The sequence below is a fragment of the Cryptomeria japonica genome, chromosome 4 (genome assembly GCF_030272615.1).
Source record: "Cryptomeria japonica chromosome 4, Sugi_1.0, whole genome shotgun sequence".
In the NCBI taxonomy this organism is placed as follows: domain Eukaryota; kingdom Viridiplantae; phylum Streptophyta; class Pinopsida; order Cupressales; family Cupressaceae; genus Cryptomeria; species Cryptomeria japonica.
The window spans coordinates 679,426,504-679,448,619 of NC_081408.1; the positions used below are offsets into that span (position 1 = coordinate 679,426,504).

General features: G+C 36.5%; 1 protein-coding gene across 1 annotated transcript in view; it reads left to right on the forward strand.

The window, feature by feature from the left end:
• The window catches only part of LOC131028697 (glutamate decarboxylase-like), a 40,691-nt gene extending 24,649 nt beyond the window's left edge, over window positions 1-16,042 (forward strand). Inside the window, exons 3-8 of the mRNA XM_059219398.1 lie at window positions 13,909-14,125; window positions 14,409-14,614; window positions 14,740-14,954; window positions 15,060-15,313; window positions 15,552-15,597; window positions 15,682-16,042. Of these exons, the coding sequence (XP_059075381.1) occupies window positions 13,909-14,125; window positions 14,409-14,614; window positions 14,740-14,954; window positions 15,060-15,313; window positions 15,552-15,597; window positions 15,682-16,042 (1,299 nt within the window). The remainder of the gene's footprint in view (window positions 1-13,908; window positions 14,126-14,408; window positions 14,615-14,739; window positions 14,955-15,059; window positions 15,314-15,551; window positions 15,598-15,681) is intronic.
• The last annotated feature ends 6,074 nt before the right edge of the window (window positions 16,043-22,116 follow it).

The window sequence follows — 22,116 nt, forward strand, 5'->3', positions numbered from 1 at the left end:
AAGTGTACCAGATCCTAAGATGCTTCTCCAATGCACAAAGGAGGGTTTGCCATTGATGAAATAGGTATTGGATATTTCTTGTATCAAAAATTTATAAGATTATAATATATCACAAGTTCACATGTACGCGTGCATATAATCATGAAATCAAGAAAATAAAGTAGAGATACATACCTCTGCCCTCTCTTGATCCACGAATGAATTGGGTGCATTCAACAAATCCACATAGCTCAATGGCCATTGTACATGTAAAATAGACAAGAAACACTAATCAATCTACAAACCCCAACTAATACTTGATTTCAACATTTTCAAACAATTGTACAACTAAAAATGTGTTCAGTTACCTTCTTCCCATGTTTTGGTGTCTTCGAGGAATTCTTTTTCTTAGGACGATCCCTAGACGCGGAGGGGGTACCCTAAAAAAACAAAATTAACATGAGATATTAGTACAGATAATAAATTAAACATAATTTTAAAAATCTAAAATGAAATGACTTTCATATTCCATCAAAACAATACATAAAAAGGGTTGTACAAAATATGATACCGTATAGCCTTGTAGGCCAAAATCGATCACTAAGAGCATGATGTCATCAATCTGGGACATTTGGTCCCCTATCAACACCTACAAACCAAAAATTGGATTGGGAATTAAAGATAGTTAGTATATCTTTTATTTTTTTGAATTCAAAGTGTACTATTCTATTTTAACATGTTACAAAATTTATACCTCAAGCATCGAAGTTGCAGCTATAGTAACTGGGGGAGGAGTATGGGATATCGCTGCTGCATCCTGAAATGCATATTATTTGTCTCAATTTAAATCAATGTATAAATGAAAATTCATTTATGTAAGTACAAATTTAAAGTGACTGATAAATAAAATGCTATGAACTCAAATCAACACACCCGTGTCTATCGTTCATGTGCAAACACCAAGTCCATCAACTCATCTGTCAGCGCAAAATCCTCAGTCGTGCGGGCCTGGCATCTACTCCCACAAATCATGCATAGATGAGATGAGGATCCATCTGCATCGGCTGCATCATCAATCCCTGAGCATATTCTGAGCAAATGACACACATATGCTGTATGGGCTCTCTATTGCCGCCTGGAGCAACTAATGGCTCATTATCCAATACAATAGGGTGTGCTAACGACATCCCATGCTGGATGATGGCACTGGTCAATGTTGTGGCTGCCCAAAGAGTTTGTAGCTCCATCGACTCTTTCATCTCTACTGGGACAACTTGATGCACCTTGGGTTTGGGTGCTAGGGGGCAATGACTCTCCATGGGTAATCGCCTACGGGCTCCAAGTCTATCTTGGGCAGAGCCACCACCTCTACCATGGAACTCTCTCATGTCAAAATAGTTTGGGCGCATATTGAGCACAAACTCACATTATACTTTTCTCAAAAAATATAATGGCACCTCATAATTATTACAAGGTGGATCATGAAAGACCATCCACCACCTCTGCCAAAAAAATTCTTCATCTGCACATTGGTACACCAATGTATGGGAAACCTCTTTGCATTAAGAGGTAATGACTGACCAGTTTGGGATCAACGAAAAGGGCACATATTTGTTGTTTACTAATATTTTTGTTTTTTACTCCCTCGTATGATAGCCCATCAATATAGAGTTGATGACACCTATCTCTAAAGCTTCCCCATTTGGTAATTTGTGTGGAAATAGCTATGGCACCACTAGCTAATGTTTCTAGGCTAGTGGTGAGGGATTGATGATGCTCAAGTTCGGATGTTTTCAATTTAACAATCAGTCTATTGATTTTAGACATATTTTGTCCTAACTGATTAATTAATTGCTCTTGTGTTTCAGGTTGTTGGGTGAATATTTTGTCGCCAGTGTACTAATGACAAAATATATGATTCACACATAGCTATGTTGAGAAATTAATCTCTCCTCTCATCAAGGGGAGGTTCCCTTTGAAATTTCTTCTCTAATTAATAAGAAATCAAAATTTGTGGGTTGGTGTTGGGCATATAACTCTTTTTTTTCAGAGTCTATGTATTCTCCCTTCACCTTGTTACAATTTCTCTACTTCTTTAGATACTTAAAGAAATGAACAATGAATCTAACAAACTACTCTAAAACTTACAGTCAAGTAGCACAAAGTCTCTCTTGAATGTAATCTTAACTCAAATTGATTATTACAAAAAAATTAGAAATTTAACTTGCAGCTCAAAGTCTTCAAGTATGAATTCCTAATTCTTTAAACTATAAGTAACTGCAGCAATACAAATCCTACCACTAATTACTTAATTTATCAAAGGATTTCCCAAATATGCTAGGAGCACATAGTCTACTTGCACGATTCAGGAGCTCTTTAACCCACATAACAATATCTTCAATATCAAAGAAGTAAAGAACATATATAATTAATGGACATAAGAACATTAAATCATATAAACAATTTTCTTGACACAACACAAAGTTTGAGAACAACAAAATTGTTTTCTTTATTTGCTTGATAGAATTTTCACAACAAAAGCCCAAAGTCTTAGTTGAGGTAAAAATTCTGCAGAGTTTTTGCTAAGCATGAAAAAGATAAATATTTACAAATCAGGTCCTCCTTAAATAGGAAAAGAATGGAGAAAAATGTGAGCATAGTTGACTTATTCAATTGCACAGTCCCACTTTACTACAACTACAATATAAGGAAAATGTGCAGCTGCAAGAAAACTAGCAGCATCTAATGATGCAACTGTATAAAAAGAAAAAGCCAAAAAGGGGATGTTTTATTCATCATTTTCCTCTCCTGATTTTTAGAAATCTTCGAACTTGGCCAGGATGGCTTTCATCTCTACTTCGTCCGACATTGGGGTAGAACTTGTGATCACTCAAACGCGGGAAATTGCATCTTCAATCTTTACCTGTTTCTTTTGCCCGTCCTTCAGCATGGATGCAAGGACTTCAAAACTAACCTGGATCTCCAATAGCTTATCAAATGTATCAAGTGAGAAATTCTGTCCCGTGCAGTGATCTATTAAGGAAAGGAGTTCTTGTGTGATAGCTTCACTAGTAATGAGATTCTGGTCGCCATCATATAAGTAACAAAGAAGATCAACAACTTTGGCAAAAATGAGATCAATCTCATCATCACCTTCTTTCTTTTCTCGATCCAGCTCCACAATCATCAAACTTATTGTCTCTTGCTTATGAGACAATAATGACAAGATCTGGATGTACTTTTCCCTTGTGGGAATTACCTTATTTTCAACAAGGACATCTATCCTGAAGTCCTCCATTTTGCTCCAAAAGGTAGTACTTTTCTCAACTTCCTCAATCTCCTGTGATAATGAAGTTTTGAGTCCTTGCATATGACTCTGGATTACTTCAAAATCCGCTAATAGTCCCACTGTTGAACTTAGAAGATGAGAACCTTCTGACCTTAGCCCTGAAATCCACACATCCATCACTTGACCTTTAGCTCCTACCTGTTCAATCTTCTTTAGATCTTCGGTGTCTATTGAGGATCCTATGGGCTCAATTTCTTGAGAAGATTGTGTGACCTTTAGAAGAACATTGGTCAGTTATTCACACTTCTGCTTCAATTCATTTTTCTCTTCCCTCTTCTGGTCCAATCTCCTCAACAAAGAATTAAAGGTTGTTTAAGAATCTAATTTAATACTCTCATGTGTTTCCACCCCAAGCTCTACGATCTGCATGGTGTAATCCTCAGATTGTATGTTGCCTTTGTCCTTATCTGATGATGGTACCATGACCTCAACATACTTTCTCTTAGAAGCTGGGTTTACTAACACCCAAGATACCATCTTTGGCTTCTTTGTTCCCTTAGGCTTTGGAGGAACCAACCACTCAAAGTCAAACTCATCTGAAGAAATTACCTATTTTTTCCTCTTAGGGCCACTACTTCCATCCAAGGGGGTAATTCTGGATTGGCCGATGGAGTAGTAGCTCCTTGTTGATTTTTTAGTTAAAATTTCAGGAGCAGGCTGACTAGAGCTCAGAGCCGTTATGAGTGTTATTGATGGCACCAATGTTGAAGTATCTAATGGAACACTTGTTGATGTTGTGATAATTGCTGCTGCTGACACCTCTTCAGTTACTGATGGGAGAGTTGAAGGCACCGTGGATGCAACTTCAACACTTACCAATGGTGGAATTTTTGTTGTGACTGTAGTAATAGGTAAGTCTATTGAAGCCTATTCTGCAAATGCCTCTTCCAAGGCTCATTAAAATCTATCATCATAGATTCAATGGTAGATGAAGGGATATCATCCGGATTGGAGAAGTTGGTTAGTGTGAAAAAATGTTGAGCGACCTCTGACTGTGCCATGCCCATACTTAGATCCCCATCTTGAAAATCCTCATCCTCTTGATCAGAGTCAGAATCAATAGAGTGGATGATTACTTGTGAGGTGATTGGGGCATCAACTCCAGCTGGGTGTGATGTTTCTTCAGCCTATACTTCCTCTTGTTGAGGAATTTCACCTTCTTCAACCCCCTTCTCTTTTTCAACTTCACTGGAAGGCAGTTGATCTGGTTCTTTTGCCACTGCTTCATGTACTATCGATGATGATTCGCCCTTCTTGGAACCTTTAACCGTGAATTTAATCTTGGGTCCTTTCCCCTTAGATTGTATCACCGGAGCTGAAGATAGTGCTTGTGGATCTTCCCTGCTCTTTGTTCTTGTCTCAGTTGTAGCCATCTTTCTGACCGGGCCATCACTATTATCATCATCCCTTGAACTAGTAGGAAGCTACTTCATCCTAAGATTTTTCTTTATCAGCCAAGCATTGGTGTTTGCCAGGATGGAAGCAATCCTTTTAGTGATAGATTTGCTTTCCTTCTTTGACCATTGCACGGGAGGAAGCGGAGAATCAACAATCTTCTTCTCATAATAGACAGGGTCTATTATGTCAACTGTGTCTTCCATGGTCATTGGGATCTTTGCTAAATTCAAGTTTTCAGTTTGTTCCAAGGTAAGATGACTGAAATCCATCCTTCTTATATCCTCCTCATTCTGACAGTCTACCCAAACATCTTCAAACCTATAGACATGGGTATAATTCCTCTTGAGTTTGTTCTTTATGCCACGAAAGTCAAAATTATTTCATGCCTTGAATCTTCGCATAGTATTCCATTGAATTTTGTCCTTCATGTTCTTGGCTTTAGGGTTGGTTAGGACTGAGTACCTGCCAAATGACTTTGGGAACTTCAACCCAGTCTTATGTGCTTGTGATTGTTTTTCAAGCACATAAATTAGTTGTCTACACAACTCCATGAGAATGATCTTGTCAGAAGGAAATCTAGGTAGAATAAAAAGATCACTTGAGAAACATCCAATTCAGATGTAAGTGAAAGTAGGAAATTGAAGGAAAACACATCCAAAATGAGACACCCTATTATAAGCAGCCTCCGATAATCTCTGCTTCTGCAGGCCCTTATCAAATATGCACTTCCATACATCAAAGAAGGCATCATTAACCCTTCTGAAGTGGCTACCTTGATTCTTGATGGTAAGTTGATCATAATATTCTCAGACAGGCACCGATCTCCTATCACCCTTGGTAGACAACCCTGGATATTGCCTCATAGAAGCAACTGCATAAACTAGGTATGAGGTCATGTAGAATTTTAGTGTTACTTTGACCTCCTTCAATTGAACATAGAGTGCATCACTGATCTCTTCACCCCAATCAATTCTTGCAACCCCTTTCCTGATTATATTCATATAGTAACACATCCAGGTTTGAAAGTAATGAGAGTCTTTTATCCCCTTCACTCTTGACAACATGGTAACCATGTCATTGTATTCCTCATTGAGGTCACTCCTATGGAAGGACTCGGGCCATCGTGAGGTAGTAGAATGTCTTGAAGCAAAGAGGTACACGGTATTGACCACTTTCTTGCATTTAACTTCATTTTTCTCATAGTACTCTTGAGCACTCTCTTGAGAAATTTCAGCTACCTCTTCAACTAGAGAGCCTTTGAAGACACTATTGAAAAATACACTATCCATAGTCATGATGACATTTTGATCTACGTCCTTCACCTGTCTTGTATTCGGATCAAAGTGATCCGCTATTGTAAGTACAAATTCTGGATCATGAGCTACAACTGGGAAGGATGCATATTTATGCAACTCAGATTTGATCAGATTGGTTAAGCGAGCAGTAGCTTTCTCAACTCGGTCAATAAATTCTTGCATACTGACGTGTCCAATCTCAGTATCTCTGATTTCCTTAATATTTGAGTCCACTGAACTCTCTAGGTACATATTCAAGTACTTATCGTACTTGTACTTCATCTTTCTCGTTGAGCTTTTACCCTGAGAAGATTCCAATTGACTAGTGGAAGGCTCGGGTTTATCTTGAGGGAGCTTTGACATTCGCGATGAATACATTCAACACTGAGGATTTGCTCTTTTGATAGTTATCATCATCATCAAAATCAATTTTTCTCAATCGGATTGAAAAAACAGACTCAAAACAGGCTTAGGAGTAAAACTGCCAAAAACAACAGGTCGGGGAAAAATAGTCCGACATGCTCTTTTGAAAACAAAATTTGCACATCGGACTTTAAAGTCTGATGTGCAAGGGATAAACATCATAATTAGCACATCAGAATTTAAATTCTGATGTGCAAATTCAGGGTAAGTTATCAGCACATCGGACTTTAAAGTCCGATGTGCAATCCGGGGAAAATCATTAGCACATCAGACTTTAAAGTCCAATGTGCAAAGGTAAAATCCTTTGGAAAAACCAGCACATCGAACTTTAAAGTCTGATGTGCAGATTGGGGGAAAAACCACTTGATTGACATGTCAGACTTTAAAGTCCGAAGTGTCAATCAAATTCCTCACTTCTTTGCATATCGAACTTTAAAGTCTCATATGCGAAGATTATCAGCCCACACATTGGACTTTAAAGTCCGATATGCAGAGAAGTCTCCATCCAGCTCCAGATTGGGTTTCAAACCCTGTCATGTAGGTTGGAGAAGGAGAAGACGAGGAGGGCAATCATAGTTTAAAGTCCGATTGCCCTCTTGACACATCAAGTAAACAAACAAAATGGAAAAAAAACAAGGCAGAAAAAGGAAAAAGCAAATAAACAAGAAGGAAAAACCTGAAAAGAAAACACATAACCCTACCTTCTTCACCACAATGATCAAAAAATCCGAGGGTGATGCAATCAAATCTGAGTTGCAGCGAGCGAAAACGGAGGAGGACGCGTAGAGAAGAGGAAAACACAAGCAGTAATGAAGAAAAAGAAACACAAAATCAATTAAATAAAACCCCATAATTAACAATAAATGTTGCATTAATGACTAACACGTAGTGCATGTCAAACTTTAAAGTCCGATATGCAAGCTGAAAACCTATGCAAGTCAGACTTTAATGTCCGACATGCATTCTTTGGCCAAACACTTTGCAGTTCGGACTTTAAATTCCGAACTGCAGAGGAAGACTACCTGCAGGTCGGACTTTAAAGTCTGAACTACAGGCCTAAAATCAAACATGTGCACATCGGACTTTTAAGTCCGATGTGCAGATAACTTACAAAGAAAGACCCTGTAATTTAGACTTTAAAGTCCGAACTGTAGGTAAAACTACAAACATTGAAAAACTTAGAAAACACTAAAAATGAAAAGCAAGAAACTAAATGAGCTAACTGATGGAGTCGATCAAGCTCTCCCGAAGTTTGTAAGGTACGAAACGGACCAGTTTTGTAGGGTTGCCTCACGATTTTGGCCATGCTGGAATAGAGGACAACACAGGTGTGCGGTCAAAAGGAGGAATTGGGGGTGTATCTTGTGGGTTTTCAGGAGGTGCATTTGGTTGTTCTTGTGGGTTTTTAGGAGGTGCATTTGGTTGTTCTTGTTGTGGATTAGAAGAATCTGGTTTTTGAAACAAAAAATAAAAAAACCTAAACAAAATTAATGAAATTAAATTCAAAATGTAAAACAAATTGAACAAATGGGAAAGAAAGACAAAAATAAACAAAAACTAACCTTGATCCATAGTTCGGAGGAGAAATATAGCACCTGTTCGCGGTTTAGGAGAGAAAATGAAGAAAAAACAAAATAAAAATGCGCTATTCATGGGAAAATAAGACCCAATTTTTTTTAAAAAACTTTTTTTTGACAGCTGCACACGTGGTTCTCTTGGGATTATTAGCGCGTACGCGCTCATTTTCCTATAAGTAGCACGTACATGCTCATTTTCTTAGAGGTAGGACGTACGCGCTACTTTCCCTAAAGCAACGCGTGCACACTACTTTCTCTAGGCTTGGGAACAACAAACCTAAGCGCGTACGCGGTGAATTCAAATTTTAAAACCGCATACGCACTGCTTGTTTTTCCATGTTTTTTTTGGGTGGTGTCCACTTTTTTGACCACCATCTTTGTGCACATACCCTTAAAATTACATGGGGCTAGGAGTCATGCAAGGAAATTAATGAGGTTTCCTAAGGGGGTATGACAATGATATTTTGATCAAGGTAAACATAAGAAGGGCCCATGCCTATATATATAGGATTGTTGGAGCTAAAATTTGGAATACAACAGCCTAAATGGTGAAAAAATCATGTCTCATGAGAGGAGAGACAAGGGCCAACAAAAAAAAATAGAAAATTCCTTTTCTTGAAGCATCAAACTAGAAGATTCCCTTAAAGACTAAGAGAACAACAAGAACCAATAATAAAATCTTGAGGTGGTTTGAACCTATCTTCACCCAAGGCCTTTGAATAGGGGGATGATGACAATTGCAAGTATTTTCAAACTTAGTCAGAGAACTCTCAAAGATATTTGCAAGTTTTCATTGACCTTACAAGGGGAATATTTTATCACATCAACCCTAGCAAAGTGGAATCTCCCACTAGATTCCAACTCCTTGCCATTAAAAGTTAAATGGGGACATTTTGAAAGAAGGTTTTGAATAGAGGATCTTTTGAGATGAGCATGTTCCTTGTGTGTAGAACCTAAAGCCTTCTCCAAATTCCTAGAGCTAACTAGCCCCATCTCATGCTTCATGATAACATTTGAAGCCACCTTTCCAAGAACAAATTATCATAACAAGAAGTGTCCAAAGTTATGGATGTGATATAGCCAAGAGGGCTCATAATGAAGAATATTCTCCTAGACACCTTGAATCTTGAAGAGCAATTTAACATTGTTGGGAAACTCATAAACAACTTTAATGCAAACACAAAATCTAGAATAAAGAAAGCTTGTTTTTATATTTTGTGACAACATTTATGAAAATAAATTGGCTAATAGCATCAACAATTCCATAAATAATACCTTAATCCTAAAACTCTAAAGTGAGCTTTGGAAGATGAAACCAAATAGAAGCCAAAATAATATTGGTAGCATAGAAACAAATAGACCATCTTTTTAGACAAGGAAAGGCCTTACCAAGAAACCAACGAATGTCTTGAAGAATGGTAGAGCTATTGTCAAGAGATTCAGAGGAGAATATATAAAAAACATTTATCAAGGAAGTCACATAAAAAGGACCAAGATCAGGCTAGCATTTGGAATCCCAAATACAAATAAACTCAAAATTTGGTCTATGGCCAAAGAAGCTCTTGTTAAGATTAGAATGAAAGTATTCAAAGGCTTAAATTCCACCCATGCATCAAGGATAGTAAGAACAAAAACATCCCCTTCTTTCCGCACCTATAACATATCTAGGCGAGGGGAGGGATCTCGAGGGAGTAAATCATCAATAACAACCTTATCAACATCTGGGTGATGCTCCAACATAGTAGGAGTCACAAGTTCATACTTGATTGAAGCAATAGAGGAAAAATATTGGAACCCCCTACCCTAGCCATCCTTGGAACACAGACACCAAAAGCTCTTCATTTTGATCAACAATAGGAACTAGAGGTTTGCCTACATGTCCACTGAAACTAGACACTGAGGTCACAACATTCATTGCATGAACCATTGTACAAATAGCAATAACAAAAGACAAGATAACTTCATGGTAAAGAGGAACATTCTCCCCCTACAACATCAAACCTTTGGCAGAAGGAAAAAAAAACCCATCTTAAGAAAGATTCCTAAAAAAGCTAGGAAATGATCAACAAGAGTGAATTTTTTAGAGGACACACTTACCTCTAGAAGACTTTAACTACACCTCCTGCCACAAATCCAAGAGCAATTCATCATCACCATCAAAATCAGATAGGACAAGCCTTTGGAGGGTGTTCTATTTCACCTCTAGCCATAGATACATGAGAGGGATGTGTTGAGAATTGGTCTCTCAAACTCACTGGTTTAAATCTTGGTCAGATGGCATTTTGTTCCTAGTGTGAGCAGTTCAGTGTGACACTAAAATAGTCTTGGCAAAAGAGATCGTTTCAGTGTGACCTTTGTTGAGTCTTGGTGACATCGAGCATAGAAGGGATTTCGGTGTACATTTGGCTTTTAGTGAGACACTTCTAGTGGTTGGTCGAAGCCATGTCTTCCTCTGATGAGTTCATGTTTCAGTGTGACTTACGTCGAGTCGTGGTGAAAGAGATTGTTTCGATATAGATTTGTTCGGTCTGGGTGAAGTCAGGAATTTCGATGCGAGACTCGCTTTTGGGAAGACATTTCTAGCCGCTAGTCGAAGTTATGGTTCTTGCTAATGAAGGTCATGTCGATGAGACTTTGCTGAAGTCTTGGCGACAAGAAGGAATTTAGGGGTAACTTCGGTGTTTGCTAAGGCAATTCAAGTCGGTAGATGAAGCCATGTTTTTCTCTGATGAGTTACCATTTCAGTATGACTTCTGTTGAGTTTGGGCGAAGAGCTATTTTTGATATAACATTAGTGTTTGGTGAGATAGTTTGAGCAGTTTACTGGAGGCATGTTTCTCGCCGATGAACTATGACATCAATAAGACATTTGATGAGTCTTAGCGAAAATGGATATTTCAGTGTAACATATGTTTTTGATAAGACTCGTTTAGTAGCTAGCCGAAGTTATATGCTTTTGCCGATAAGACCATGTCATTGAGACATTGTTGAGTCTTGGCGATAAGCTGTTGTTTTTAGTGTGACTTAAAGGTTTGATAATACTTTTCAATAAGGATGTTGAAGACATACTCCTGGTCCCTAAGACCATGTCGATAAGACATGAGGATTTTTTGTACGATATAGTTAATTTCGATAAGACATTGAAGTTCGATGAGAGAGTTCTAAGTCACCGTCGAAAGTGATCCTCTTACCGATAAGCTATGAAATGTGGTGGGACCACGATGGACTCATGTTGACCTGCTAAGTTGTCTATCGATAATTGGTCCAAGTTGGAGTCTAAGTGATTTGATGAGAGTTCACAAAGGCAATTTGAAGGTATGAAGTGTCTGATGGTTGGAGCCAAGAGGAAACTGAAATGAACTGTTTGTGAGCAGAGATATAAATTTTCCGTTGAAATGGTTGCATATGTTGGAAGGTGATCGAATGGTGGTTCTATTGGATGTCGGAGTTGCAAAAAGTTGTGGCTGTGATCTGTGTGGATGTAATTCAATCTGGAATGTGTATGTTGTCTGAACAGAGACTATGAATGTACACCTAAGAGCATAATCTTGAATTTTTAATGTAATGCAAGAGATTGGCTTTGGTGGTGGGTTTTTTACCTGTAAGGATTTTTCCATGTAAATTATGTGTTTTCTTTGTGCTTGTATGAATAAATTGTTTACTTTGTCATTCTAGAAATGTGCATCTTAATGACTATAATCTAAAATTGAAATTCATCTCTGCTCCTCTCCTCTTTGGTTTTTAACATTGTGGAAGGCGTTTCCATGTTTTTCTTTCCTTACAGGATGTCTACATTGCCAATAGAATAGAAGGGGAGCCAAGTAGCATTGACCTCAACATCATCAAACCCTACCTCATGTTTGGCTTCACTCCATCTACAACATCTACCTCTCTTGCAATGAGCTTCCAACAAATATTGATGAGCTTTTCATTAAGCTCCTCCAAATAGCATTGCTCCCTCTAAACCATCTTTGTGTCTACAAACTGATCCCCTAAACCTCCATTGCTATCATTTGCGTAGAAGGATATTTCATCTCCATCTCTACCTAGGGTTTTTGTCATTGCCTCCATCATTAAATTACTAGAAAATATTTTAGAGGGATATGATAGTGATGTTATCATTCCCCTTAGTGAGTAGTTGTTTCATGACATTTTTAGACTACTTTGAGTGATAGATAATTGTTATAGTTTCAATTGGCGGAGGATGAGTGAGTCACATAGACAAATGATATAACTATTAAGCTCATTATAATTCTTCTTCCTTACATATAAACTAGTGAATAATTAATTTAAAAGTTTATATTTAAATTGTAATAGAACCTATAAAATATGAATCAAGAATAATGTTTATTCTAAAGCCATAAATAAACTTAATTGTAATTACACTACTAAAACCCTCTACAAAACCAATAGAGTGAGACAACCATTTGAGATAGATATTCATAAATGTAATACAGATGAGTCTAAGTGAAGAATTCAATCTAAAATAAACTAATATTTTATATTTCAAATTGTTTACAAATATTTTGTTCATATGAGCATCAACTTGAGATCATTACATGACACTAATATTTATGGAATACCAAGAGTCACAAATTAGAATCCACTATTAGAAACCACCTAGAAGCCAACTGTGGAAGACTAAGAGTCACTACTTTGAATTCCATATTAGATGTCCCTTTGGGATTTGAACTTTGATCTCCACAATGAGAACTCAATGCTTTAACCAATAGAACACAACCCCTTGAACAAATAAACATTAATATTGGAAATGAAACTATTACTTTATGGTTGTTTTTAATTTAGTTGATTTAAATAACTTTTTATGTTTTACGATGTGAAAATAAAGCAAAAATAAATAAATTTAAATTCTTAAAACACTTCAATAAAATGTTAGTTTATGGACATGGACCCACTTGATGTGCCAAAATGTGGACAAGAGGGCACAAAGTATAAAAATAAGATTTAAACACAATGAATCAAGTTTTTACTTTATCCACAATTGAACTTTCGTTTGAGTTAGAGACCATTTGCACCCAAATTGAAAGACCTTGATGGAAGTCTTTAAAAACCTCTAGTTGCACACTATGATTGTGAGTATGCTCAAGATTGAGATGTGGGATTATAGTCATGTTGGATCCTCACTCAAGGAGCATTACTTTATATCCAATGATCATATAAAAATAGTTCACAAAAGGTGTTATTTACACATTTTTTGAAGGGTTGATCAATTAACAAGAATGAATTTAGAGATCAAAGGTTAAGATTAAATGAGAACTTTGAAACCATAATAGACCACCAAGTAACACCCTATGATTGTTGCACATCCATCCATTAAAGAGATTTGGTGGATAAGATTTTATCAAAAAATGATGGTCAAAGATTAAAAAAGGACTTTTTGGGAGACCACAAGTCCTTTTGGGATATATGACAAAGGTCAAAGATCTTTTTGGAGAAATAGATAGATAAGATTTTATGAGAGTATTTTTGGAGAAATGTGATGGATGGGATAAATACATGCAAAGTCCTCATTTGGATATTATATTATATGAAAATGAAGAAAAATTGCTTTTATTAATTATACTTTTACTTGTTCAAATGATTTAATAAATGAAGACAAATTAAGACAATGAAAATGAATACAAATTAAGGCAATTAATTAAATAAATATAAAATTATTTAATAAATTTAGGAGTAACAATGTGAATTTAATTGATGATAGTAGAATTGTCAAGTGACAATTTTTGGTGTCTATAGATACTATTTTAAAACTTTCTAAACGAGGGTCATGTTCTCCGCAATCAAGTCCTTCATCGAACTAATTCAATGAATTCAAAACAAGTATGAATGATAATATAGAAGTGTTTAGTATGCATAGTATGCATAGGACAATGATGCAATTAGGATGCTCTATGAATGTTCTTATATTCCAAAGGAGGCTGCATATCAGATCATCAGTGATGAGCTTATGCTTGATCGCAATCCGAGGCTTAATTTGGCCTCTTTTGTCACAACATGGATGGAGCCTGAGTGTAGTAAGCTCATAATGGAAGCTATCAATAAGAACTATGTTGATATGGATGAGTACCCTGTCACTACTGAGCTTCAGATCATTCTTTATTTTCAATTCAACAAGGATATATTTTGCTTGACTATCAATTAACATCTGACAATTACGTTTTGATGGCAAGGAGTTAATGAATGATTTGGAGAAAATCATTAGAATTTTCATCTTGGTAGATCTCTTTTAAATTTTGTCTTTGTATTTTAAGAAAAGAAAGTTTATTGTAAATACTTTGCTGTAAATCAATCTCTTTGGATTAAGATTATGAAGATAGAATTGATGAGGAGATAGGATAGTGTTTAATTTGTTTTGTGAATTGGAATTTCAGAACCGGTGTGTGAATATAATAGCTCGAATGTTCCATGCACCCATTTCTGATAAAGAGCAAGCTATTGGTGTTGGGACTGTGGGATCTTCAGAGGCTATAATGCTCGCTGGCCTTGCATTCAAACGCAAATGGCAGAACAAGAGAAAAGCCCAAGGGAAGCCTTATGACAAGCCCAATATTGTTACTGGTGCCAACGTCCAGGTTTCAACTTACAACCAATTCAACCAATTCTTTGTACTCTATTTTCCTGTAATCTTAAAATAATTGGCTGGTCTCTGCAGTTTTTGGTAATGGTAATTGATGTTGTTTCTGGCATTGTTTTGCAGGTCTGTTGGGAGAAGTTTGCTCGGTATTTTGAGGTGGAACTGAAAGAGGTGAAGCTGAGAGAAGGTTATTATGTTATGGACCCTCGAAAAGCTGTGGAATTGGTAGATGAAAACACCATTTGTGTTGCTGCCATTTTAGGGTCTACTTATAATGGCGAATTTGAGGATGTGAAACTGCTCAATGACCTCTTGATGGAGAAGAACAATAAAAACAAGTATGAAGTAACACAAATTAGTTATTTTCCAAATTTATCCAGAAAATTTCTTGTAGTTGAAGTAATTTGAGTATTTCTCAGGAATGTGATTATGTGAATGTTTAGGTGGGACACTCCAATACATGTTGATGCTGCAAGTGGTGGGTTCATTGCACCATTTCTGTATCCAAATTTGGAGTGGGACTTCAGGCTGCCATTGGTGAGGAGCATCAATGTGAGTGGGCACAAATATGGACTTGTTTATGCTGGAATTGGATGGGTTGTTTGGCGTGGCAAGCAAGACCTTCCAGAGGAGCTTATTTTTCATATCAATTATCTTGGAGCTGATCAACCAACGTTCACACTCAATTTCTCTAAAGGTAGGTGATTTGGTTCAGAATGAAATTAAGTATTTTATATTCTGTTTTATAGACCCACTAGGATCTGTGGTACAGGGAAAGTAGAAATATAATTTTAACTGGGTTCTATAGATTCTCCAATATCTAGAAAACTGTGGAGAAACTAATTGTATCTAATCTTTAATGAAAAGGGTAAATATAGAATATTGAAAGATTGATTCTTCAGGGGAGGATCTGATTTTGGCCAAATTGAATGCAGGTGCAAGTCAAGTCATTGCTCAGTACTACCAACTCATTCGCCTTGGCTACGAGATAAGAACCAGATGATTTAATTAGACAGTAATTTATGTTTGAAAGAACCAATTTAACAAAAGCCCAACTGTAAAACTGGTGCAGGGATACAAGAGAATCATTGAAAACTGCAGGACAAATGCCAAATACTTACGTGATAGCCTTATAAGAACAGGGCGATTCAATATGCTGTCAAAAGAGGTGGGTGTACCTCTAGTTGCCTTCTGTCTGAAGGACACGCTCAAGTACAATGAACATGATCTTTCAGAACACCTGAGAAGGTTTAAGTGGGTGGTGCCTGCGTATAATATGGCTGCAGATGCTCAGCACATAAGCCTTCTGCGTGTGGTCATTCGTGAGGCTTTCAGCAGAAGCTTGGCTGACAGGCTTGTCCAAGACATTCACGCATTTTTGAATGAATCCATTGAAGCCAGAGAAGGAGAAGGAGAAGGGAGGTAAAGTTAATGCTGCTGCAAATGGAAATGGGCACAGGGTTTTAACTAGGAGGAAGGCCAAGGATCTAAGTTCCCACCCCAAAACCAAAGCAATTTGTTAAATGCCACTTTCGCTGCTTATAGGTAGATTAATGGTTTCAATAATGAGCAGTGGTGAGAGAGATTAGATGCTTTCTTTTTAGCAAGCTGTTACATTTAAATGAATTTCTGAAAACTGATATTTATGGTAGGTTACAAACCAAACCTTGTTTAATAATGATTAATTTATCTATTACTGTTTATAGAGATTAAGATGCCTTAAAATTGAAGGGATTAGAAGATATCTAAATAGAATCTAATTTTTTAAAGATTTGAATGAGTTGAAAAGTTGTCTTAAGAATGCTTATTTTAAAAGTAATGTAACTAAAATATTTTTAGAATTTTATTTTATTTTTTGATTTAATAATGAATCTAATTAAATAACGTAATTTTATGATAAAATAAGATATTATTAACAAGATATTTAAGATGAAGATAATGTAAAAAAAATTACTTAAAAAAATTTACATATTAAAAAATATTTTTTTGAATTAAAAAATAGAAGTTTACATGAAAATGTATGTTTATTTTGTTTGTTAAGAGAAACTAAAATTGAATGACTTGAAAATAGCACAAAATCACTCAATATAATATTAATAATTTATGTATAACTTGTTGAATGTTTATCTTAAACAAGGACAAGTTGTATAAGATAGTTTAGAAGTATTAAAATTGTAGTCTCTAACACATATAAATGGTTATTTATTAGGGAAGGAGAGAGGTAAAGAGGTGAGATAGACAGAAGTGGAGGGGATAGTTGGAGTGAGGGAGAGAAGGAGAGGTATTCAAAGAGAGGGAGGATAGATAGAGACAAGTAGAGAGAGAGAGAGAGAGAGAGAGAGAGAGAGAGAGAGAGAGAGAGAGAGAGAGAGAGAGAGAGAGAGAGAGAGATGAGTAGAGGGAGGGAGGGAGGTAGAGGTATGTGGAGAGAGGGAGAGGGGAGATAGAGGTAAGTAGATAGGGAAAGGGTGAGAGAGAGATAAGTAGAGAGGGAGCATGGTAGGGTGGGACAAGGAGAAAGGGGGAGAGAGAGGGGGAGGTATGTAGATCTAAGTAGAGGTAGGGAGGGAGTGAGGGGATGCACATGTAGGGAGAGGGAGAGAGGAGATAAAGATAAGTCGAGAGAGGTGAGATAAATAAGAGCAAATGTGTGTGAGGTAGTTAGAGGAGGGACGGGAGATACAAAGAAGGGTGAGAGAGATAGGTTCAAAGCCTGGGGAGAGAGAGGAGAAAGTGAGATGGAGGAGAGAAGGGGAGAGGGAGAGTGATCAGAAGAGAGATAGGTCTAGACATTGAGGGAGACAAAGAGAGTGAAATAGAGATAGAGAGAATGATAATAGGATCTTAATGATTATTGAAATTTGATTGACTGAGAAATTATAGATCTAAAGTTTGGGGAGAGAGGAGAGAGTAAGATAGAGAGAGGTAGAGATGGAGGAGAAGGAGAGAGACATGAAAACACATATGTCTAGAGCTCGAGGGAGACAAAGAGCATGAGATAGAGAGATAGCAAGAGAATGATGATAGAAGCCCACTAATAACTGAATTTGACTGTTTGAAAATTATAAGATCTCCTAAAATCTAAAATTTGCATTATGAATCCTAGAGATTTGAAACCATCCTTAAACATCTTGTCGATATATACATAAAATATAACTTAAAGTATAAATTAATATAATTTATACTTAAATCTTATATTTTATGTATATATAGATTGGATGAAAAAAACTAAGGGGAGGCCAAAGGAATTAACATCTAAGGTCACGTTCCTTTTCTAGTTTAATGTAAAAAAAATGCGTATGTGTTTTGTAAATTGTTTACCACAACACATAATGCGTGCGTGTTTTTTTCTCATAAAAGCGCTTACATATTTTTATTTTAAATAACATGTATGCATTTTTAATTCAAATAACATATACATGTTTTGGCTTGGATTTTCCAAGCTTTAACATGTACACAATTTTTGAATTTATCAAAAACAAGCATGTAATTCGTCTATTTTAGGCATTTCTTTTGCTAGTGGCCATTTTTTTGTTCTCCAGCTTGGTGCACATACCCCATTATCAATAATTTTGAACTCTTACTAGCACATTGAAGCTCATGTGAAGAATATCTAATATTCTCCATCTCACAAGAAGTGTAGTTCAAGTACAACAATCAATATTAGAACAATGAGTTTTGACTCATTTGTTTCATTCTAGCTTTGTGAAGTGACTTAAATGTTGGTATTTTCTTTATCATCTTTGTTTTTTGTTTCTTATCACTATTGAATCCCATTTGCCATCACCTCTTGCTTTTGGGATCACATTTTCGATTTACTAGCTTCATTATTCTCATTTTATTATATTTTATCGAATATTATTATTGTTATTTTATTTTTTAATACAATTAGGATAAAAAACATACACATTTCACTTATCATTATGAAAATTTTATTTTTTTGTGGAGGTTGAAGTGGATAAAAGAGGTTAAAAGGTTAATGCATAAATTAAAACATGAAATGCAACAAAACATTCAACACAAAACAATCAACCTTTTTATACCTTCCTTCTCCTCCTTCGATTGAGCTTGAAGCGGAAGTGTGCATCCAAAGACCTCCACTTGATTTTATTCTAGTGATTGGAAGGATATGGATTGCTATCCACTACACAACAATTGATTGATATTAGGATGTTGAGATAGATGGATAGGCTTATGCGAGGTAGTATTTGGGCATTACAAGGGTATGATGAATGGATTTGTTGCTCAAAATGACAACATGACAATGTGGAAAAGATTGATTTGGGAATCAAAAAGGAAACATAAGAATGCAATGTAAGTGAATGAGATGAGCGGAGATGAGACTCCAATTTATAGATTGGAGGATCCCAAAATGGATGGCCAAGATTGAAAGAGAATGGAGGGTTAGGATTGAAAGAAAGTGGGAGAGGACTTTAGAGGACAAGTGGGAGATCCATGAGATTTTCTATAAAGGTATTTCTTGTCTCCACACTTCTCAAGTATATGGGAAAGAGTTCCCTAAGTACCTTGGGAAGAGAAGGAGTATAAAATTCCTTGGGAGAGAACAAGAAAAATAAAAAATTCTGAAATAAGAGGACGTGTGGGAAGAATAAAGGAAAAAGGAATTAAAAATTCCTTTGGAAGAGGAGGCATGAGGAGATTCAAGGGATTTGACATGCCCTGAATGGACCAAATTTGGTCCCATTTAAGGTTGGAGGGTGAGATGGGAAGGCCATTTATGGCAAAGGGTTGACCCATCCCTAATCAAGGTGATTAGGGATGTGCAAATGATTAGGGGGTCTGATTAGGTGTGATAGTGAGGGATTAGGAGTGAAAGTGGGAAAGTTAGGAGGATGGGACATGAGGAGAGAGAATGAGTGGATCGATATAAATTTGGATGAAATGATAAGCATGATTTGTTGGATATTGCTACTGCTAAGATATGTTGTTGTCATTGATGTCAACATATTCCCGTGTTTTGGTGTTGCAGAGAGTTGTTTTAGGTGATCTGGTGATTGCATTGAGTTGATCTGGTTGGTTTATCTGTTTGGGATACTGAATCACTTAGAGATATATCATTCTTTATTGATTTCATGTTGCTCTAAGATGATTTGGTCGAGTTGTGAATTTTAGTATGAAGACTGTTCTTTTGTGATCGATGTTGCAATGTTTTGGTATTTGATCCATTGTGCCCCGGTATGATCATATCTTTGGTTACAGATTTAGGATAATATTTTGGATGTTCATGTGTATCTTCAATTCAGATGGTTTGTGATTTGGTGCTCTGCAAGCTATCTTTCTAGTCTGAGTTGTTGATGTTAAGTCTTCTTGTGAGTTAGCATGTTGATCGATGAAGATTTGAATAAGTGGTGTTGGTGCAACTATTGCGGATGGTTCTAACATGCTTGTTGGCATTTCTTGATCGTGTCCTATTTGTTTTGTTGGTTTGCATTGATTCTTGTGCATGTCCTTGGTGATTTTACTGATCCGGTGATATTCTTCGTGTTATGTGGTATTTCTGGTGGTGTAGAGTGTTGCGGTTGATCTTGGTGAGATTTCTAGTGATGCACGTTTGAAGATTTTATTTAGGTCCATGCTATGTCATCTATGTTATTTATTGGTATGGTGGCTAATCTATTTATCGCGTGTTATAATTTTGTAATTGAGGGTTTGGCCGACCTTGTAGTCAAGGTTGATGATTTGTATAAATAGGTGGTATAGTCATGTAATTTGTGTGCTGATGTTATGTCTGCATTATCATAGAGTGGTGTATGTGTGCATAAATTAATTCATCCTTATGTGTGGTGTATTAAGTTCATCAAGCATTAACAGATGTTATATTTGTAGCTCAAGTAATCCAGATTATAATCCGAATCTTATTGTAAGGTAGTGAGCCTTCCTTGAGGGTTGGATCCTTCTGGGTCATCTTATTTTGAGCAGTGAGTTCTAGGCAGTGTGCCTAAATTCATGTGCATTCCCCATTGTAATATTTACACATACTACTACAGAGTATCATCTTATTGTGGGTAGGTTCCCACCATGGTTTTTCCCTTAACCGAGTTTTCCACATCAAAAATACTGGTTTTATGTGTGTTAGTGCTATTTTGTTTATCTTTATTCTTGTTGTGGTTGTTTAGATCTAAGAATGTGCTTAATTTTTTTAATCTGGTGAAAATTGATTCACCCCCCTCTCAATTTTCCTTCATTGTTGCTACCAACAATTGGTATCAGAGCTAGATACTCTAGAAGAAGCTTGATCGCTTGAGGAGATTTGGGATGGAAACTTATGTGTTCAAGAAGGAGAGTCCTAGATTTGATGGAATCAATTATATTGTTTGAAAGGACTGGATGGAAGTTCATTTGAAGTGTCTTGGAGATGAGTATTGGAAGATCACAGAGAATGTCTACAATGTTCCTTAGAATGGACCGATTATGGCTGCTGAGATCAAGGATGCTGAACACAACACAAGAGCTAAGGAAGCATTGTTGAGTGCCTTGACTGATTTAGAGATGACTAATGTGATGCGTTTGTAGACTGCACATGAGATTTGGAAGAAGATGGAGACATTGTATGAAGGAGATGCGCAAGTTAAAGTTGCTAAGCTACAGATTTTGAAATTAAAGTATGAAGTATTAAAGATGGGAGATGATGAGGATATAACATCCTTTATGGCTAAATTGAATGATCTTGTTATGAATATCAAATGTACTGGTGGAACCCTTGAAGAATATGTGATTATTGCTAAGGTGCTGAGATCATTGCCTCCTGCTTACAAGCATAAAGTAGCTGCTATTGATGAGATCCAGAGTGTGACTACTATGACTAGAGATATATTGGTTGGAAAGCTTGTTGCATTTGAGCTGAGCAAATTTGGAGAATCACATGTAAAATCTGAGATTGCATTAAAATCCTCTGTATCTAGGAAGTAAAAGTATGATCTGGGAGAAAGTTCATGTTGGGTATCCAGATATGAAAGAGAAAAGAGGGAGATGGAAGAGAAAGAAAGAGAATTGGATGAGATTGAAGCCCTTATTTCTCAGATTTTTCCTAAAGGAGCCAGTAAGTATGATGGAAATTTACCTTTGAAATGTTTCTCTTGTAATAAGATAGGACATTTTTCTTCTCAGTGCCCTGAGTGAATGTTTAGATATGATAAGCATGAGAGATATGATAGATCTGATAAGTATCATAGATATGAGAAGCATGATAAGAATGATAAGCCCTATAAGCCCTACTGGAAGTTTAGAAATCAAAAGAGATGCTACTATGCTGTTGATGAAGGTGTGACAAATGAAGAGTTAGAGAATGAGAATTCAGAAGAAGAATTTGTATTTATTTCTATCAAGGAAGATGATCTAGTACCAGTGAATTCTACATGCTGCATTGTTGAGGAGAAATATTTAGTTGCTAAGATTGAAGAGAAAGATGAATGGGTGATTGACAATGGTTTTTCACATCATATGACAGGTGATAAAATAAAATTTGTGAGTATGGAAAGG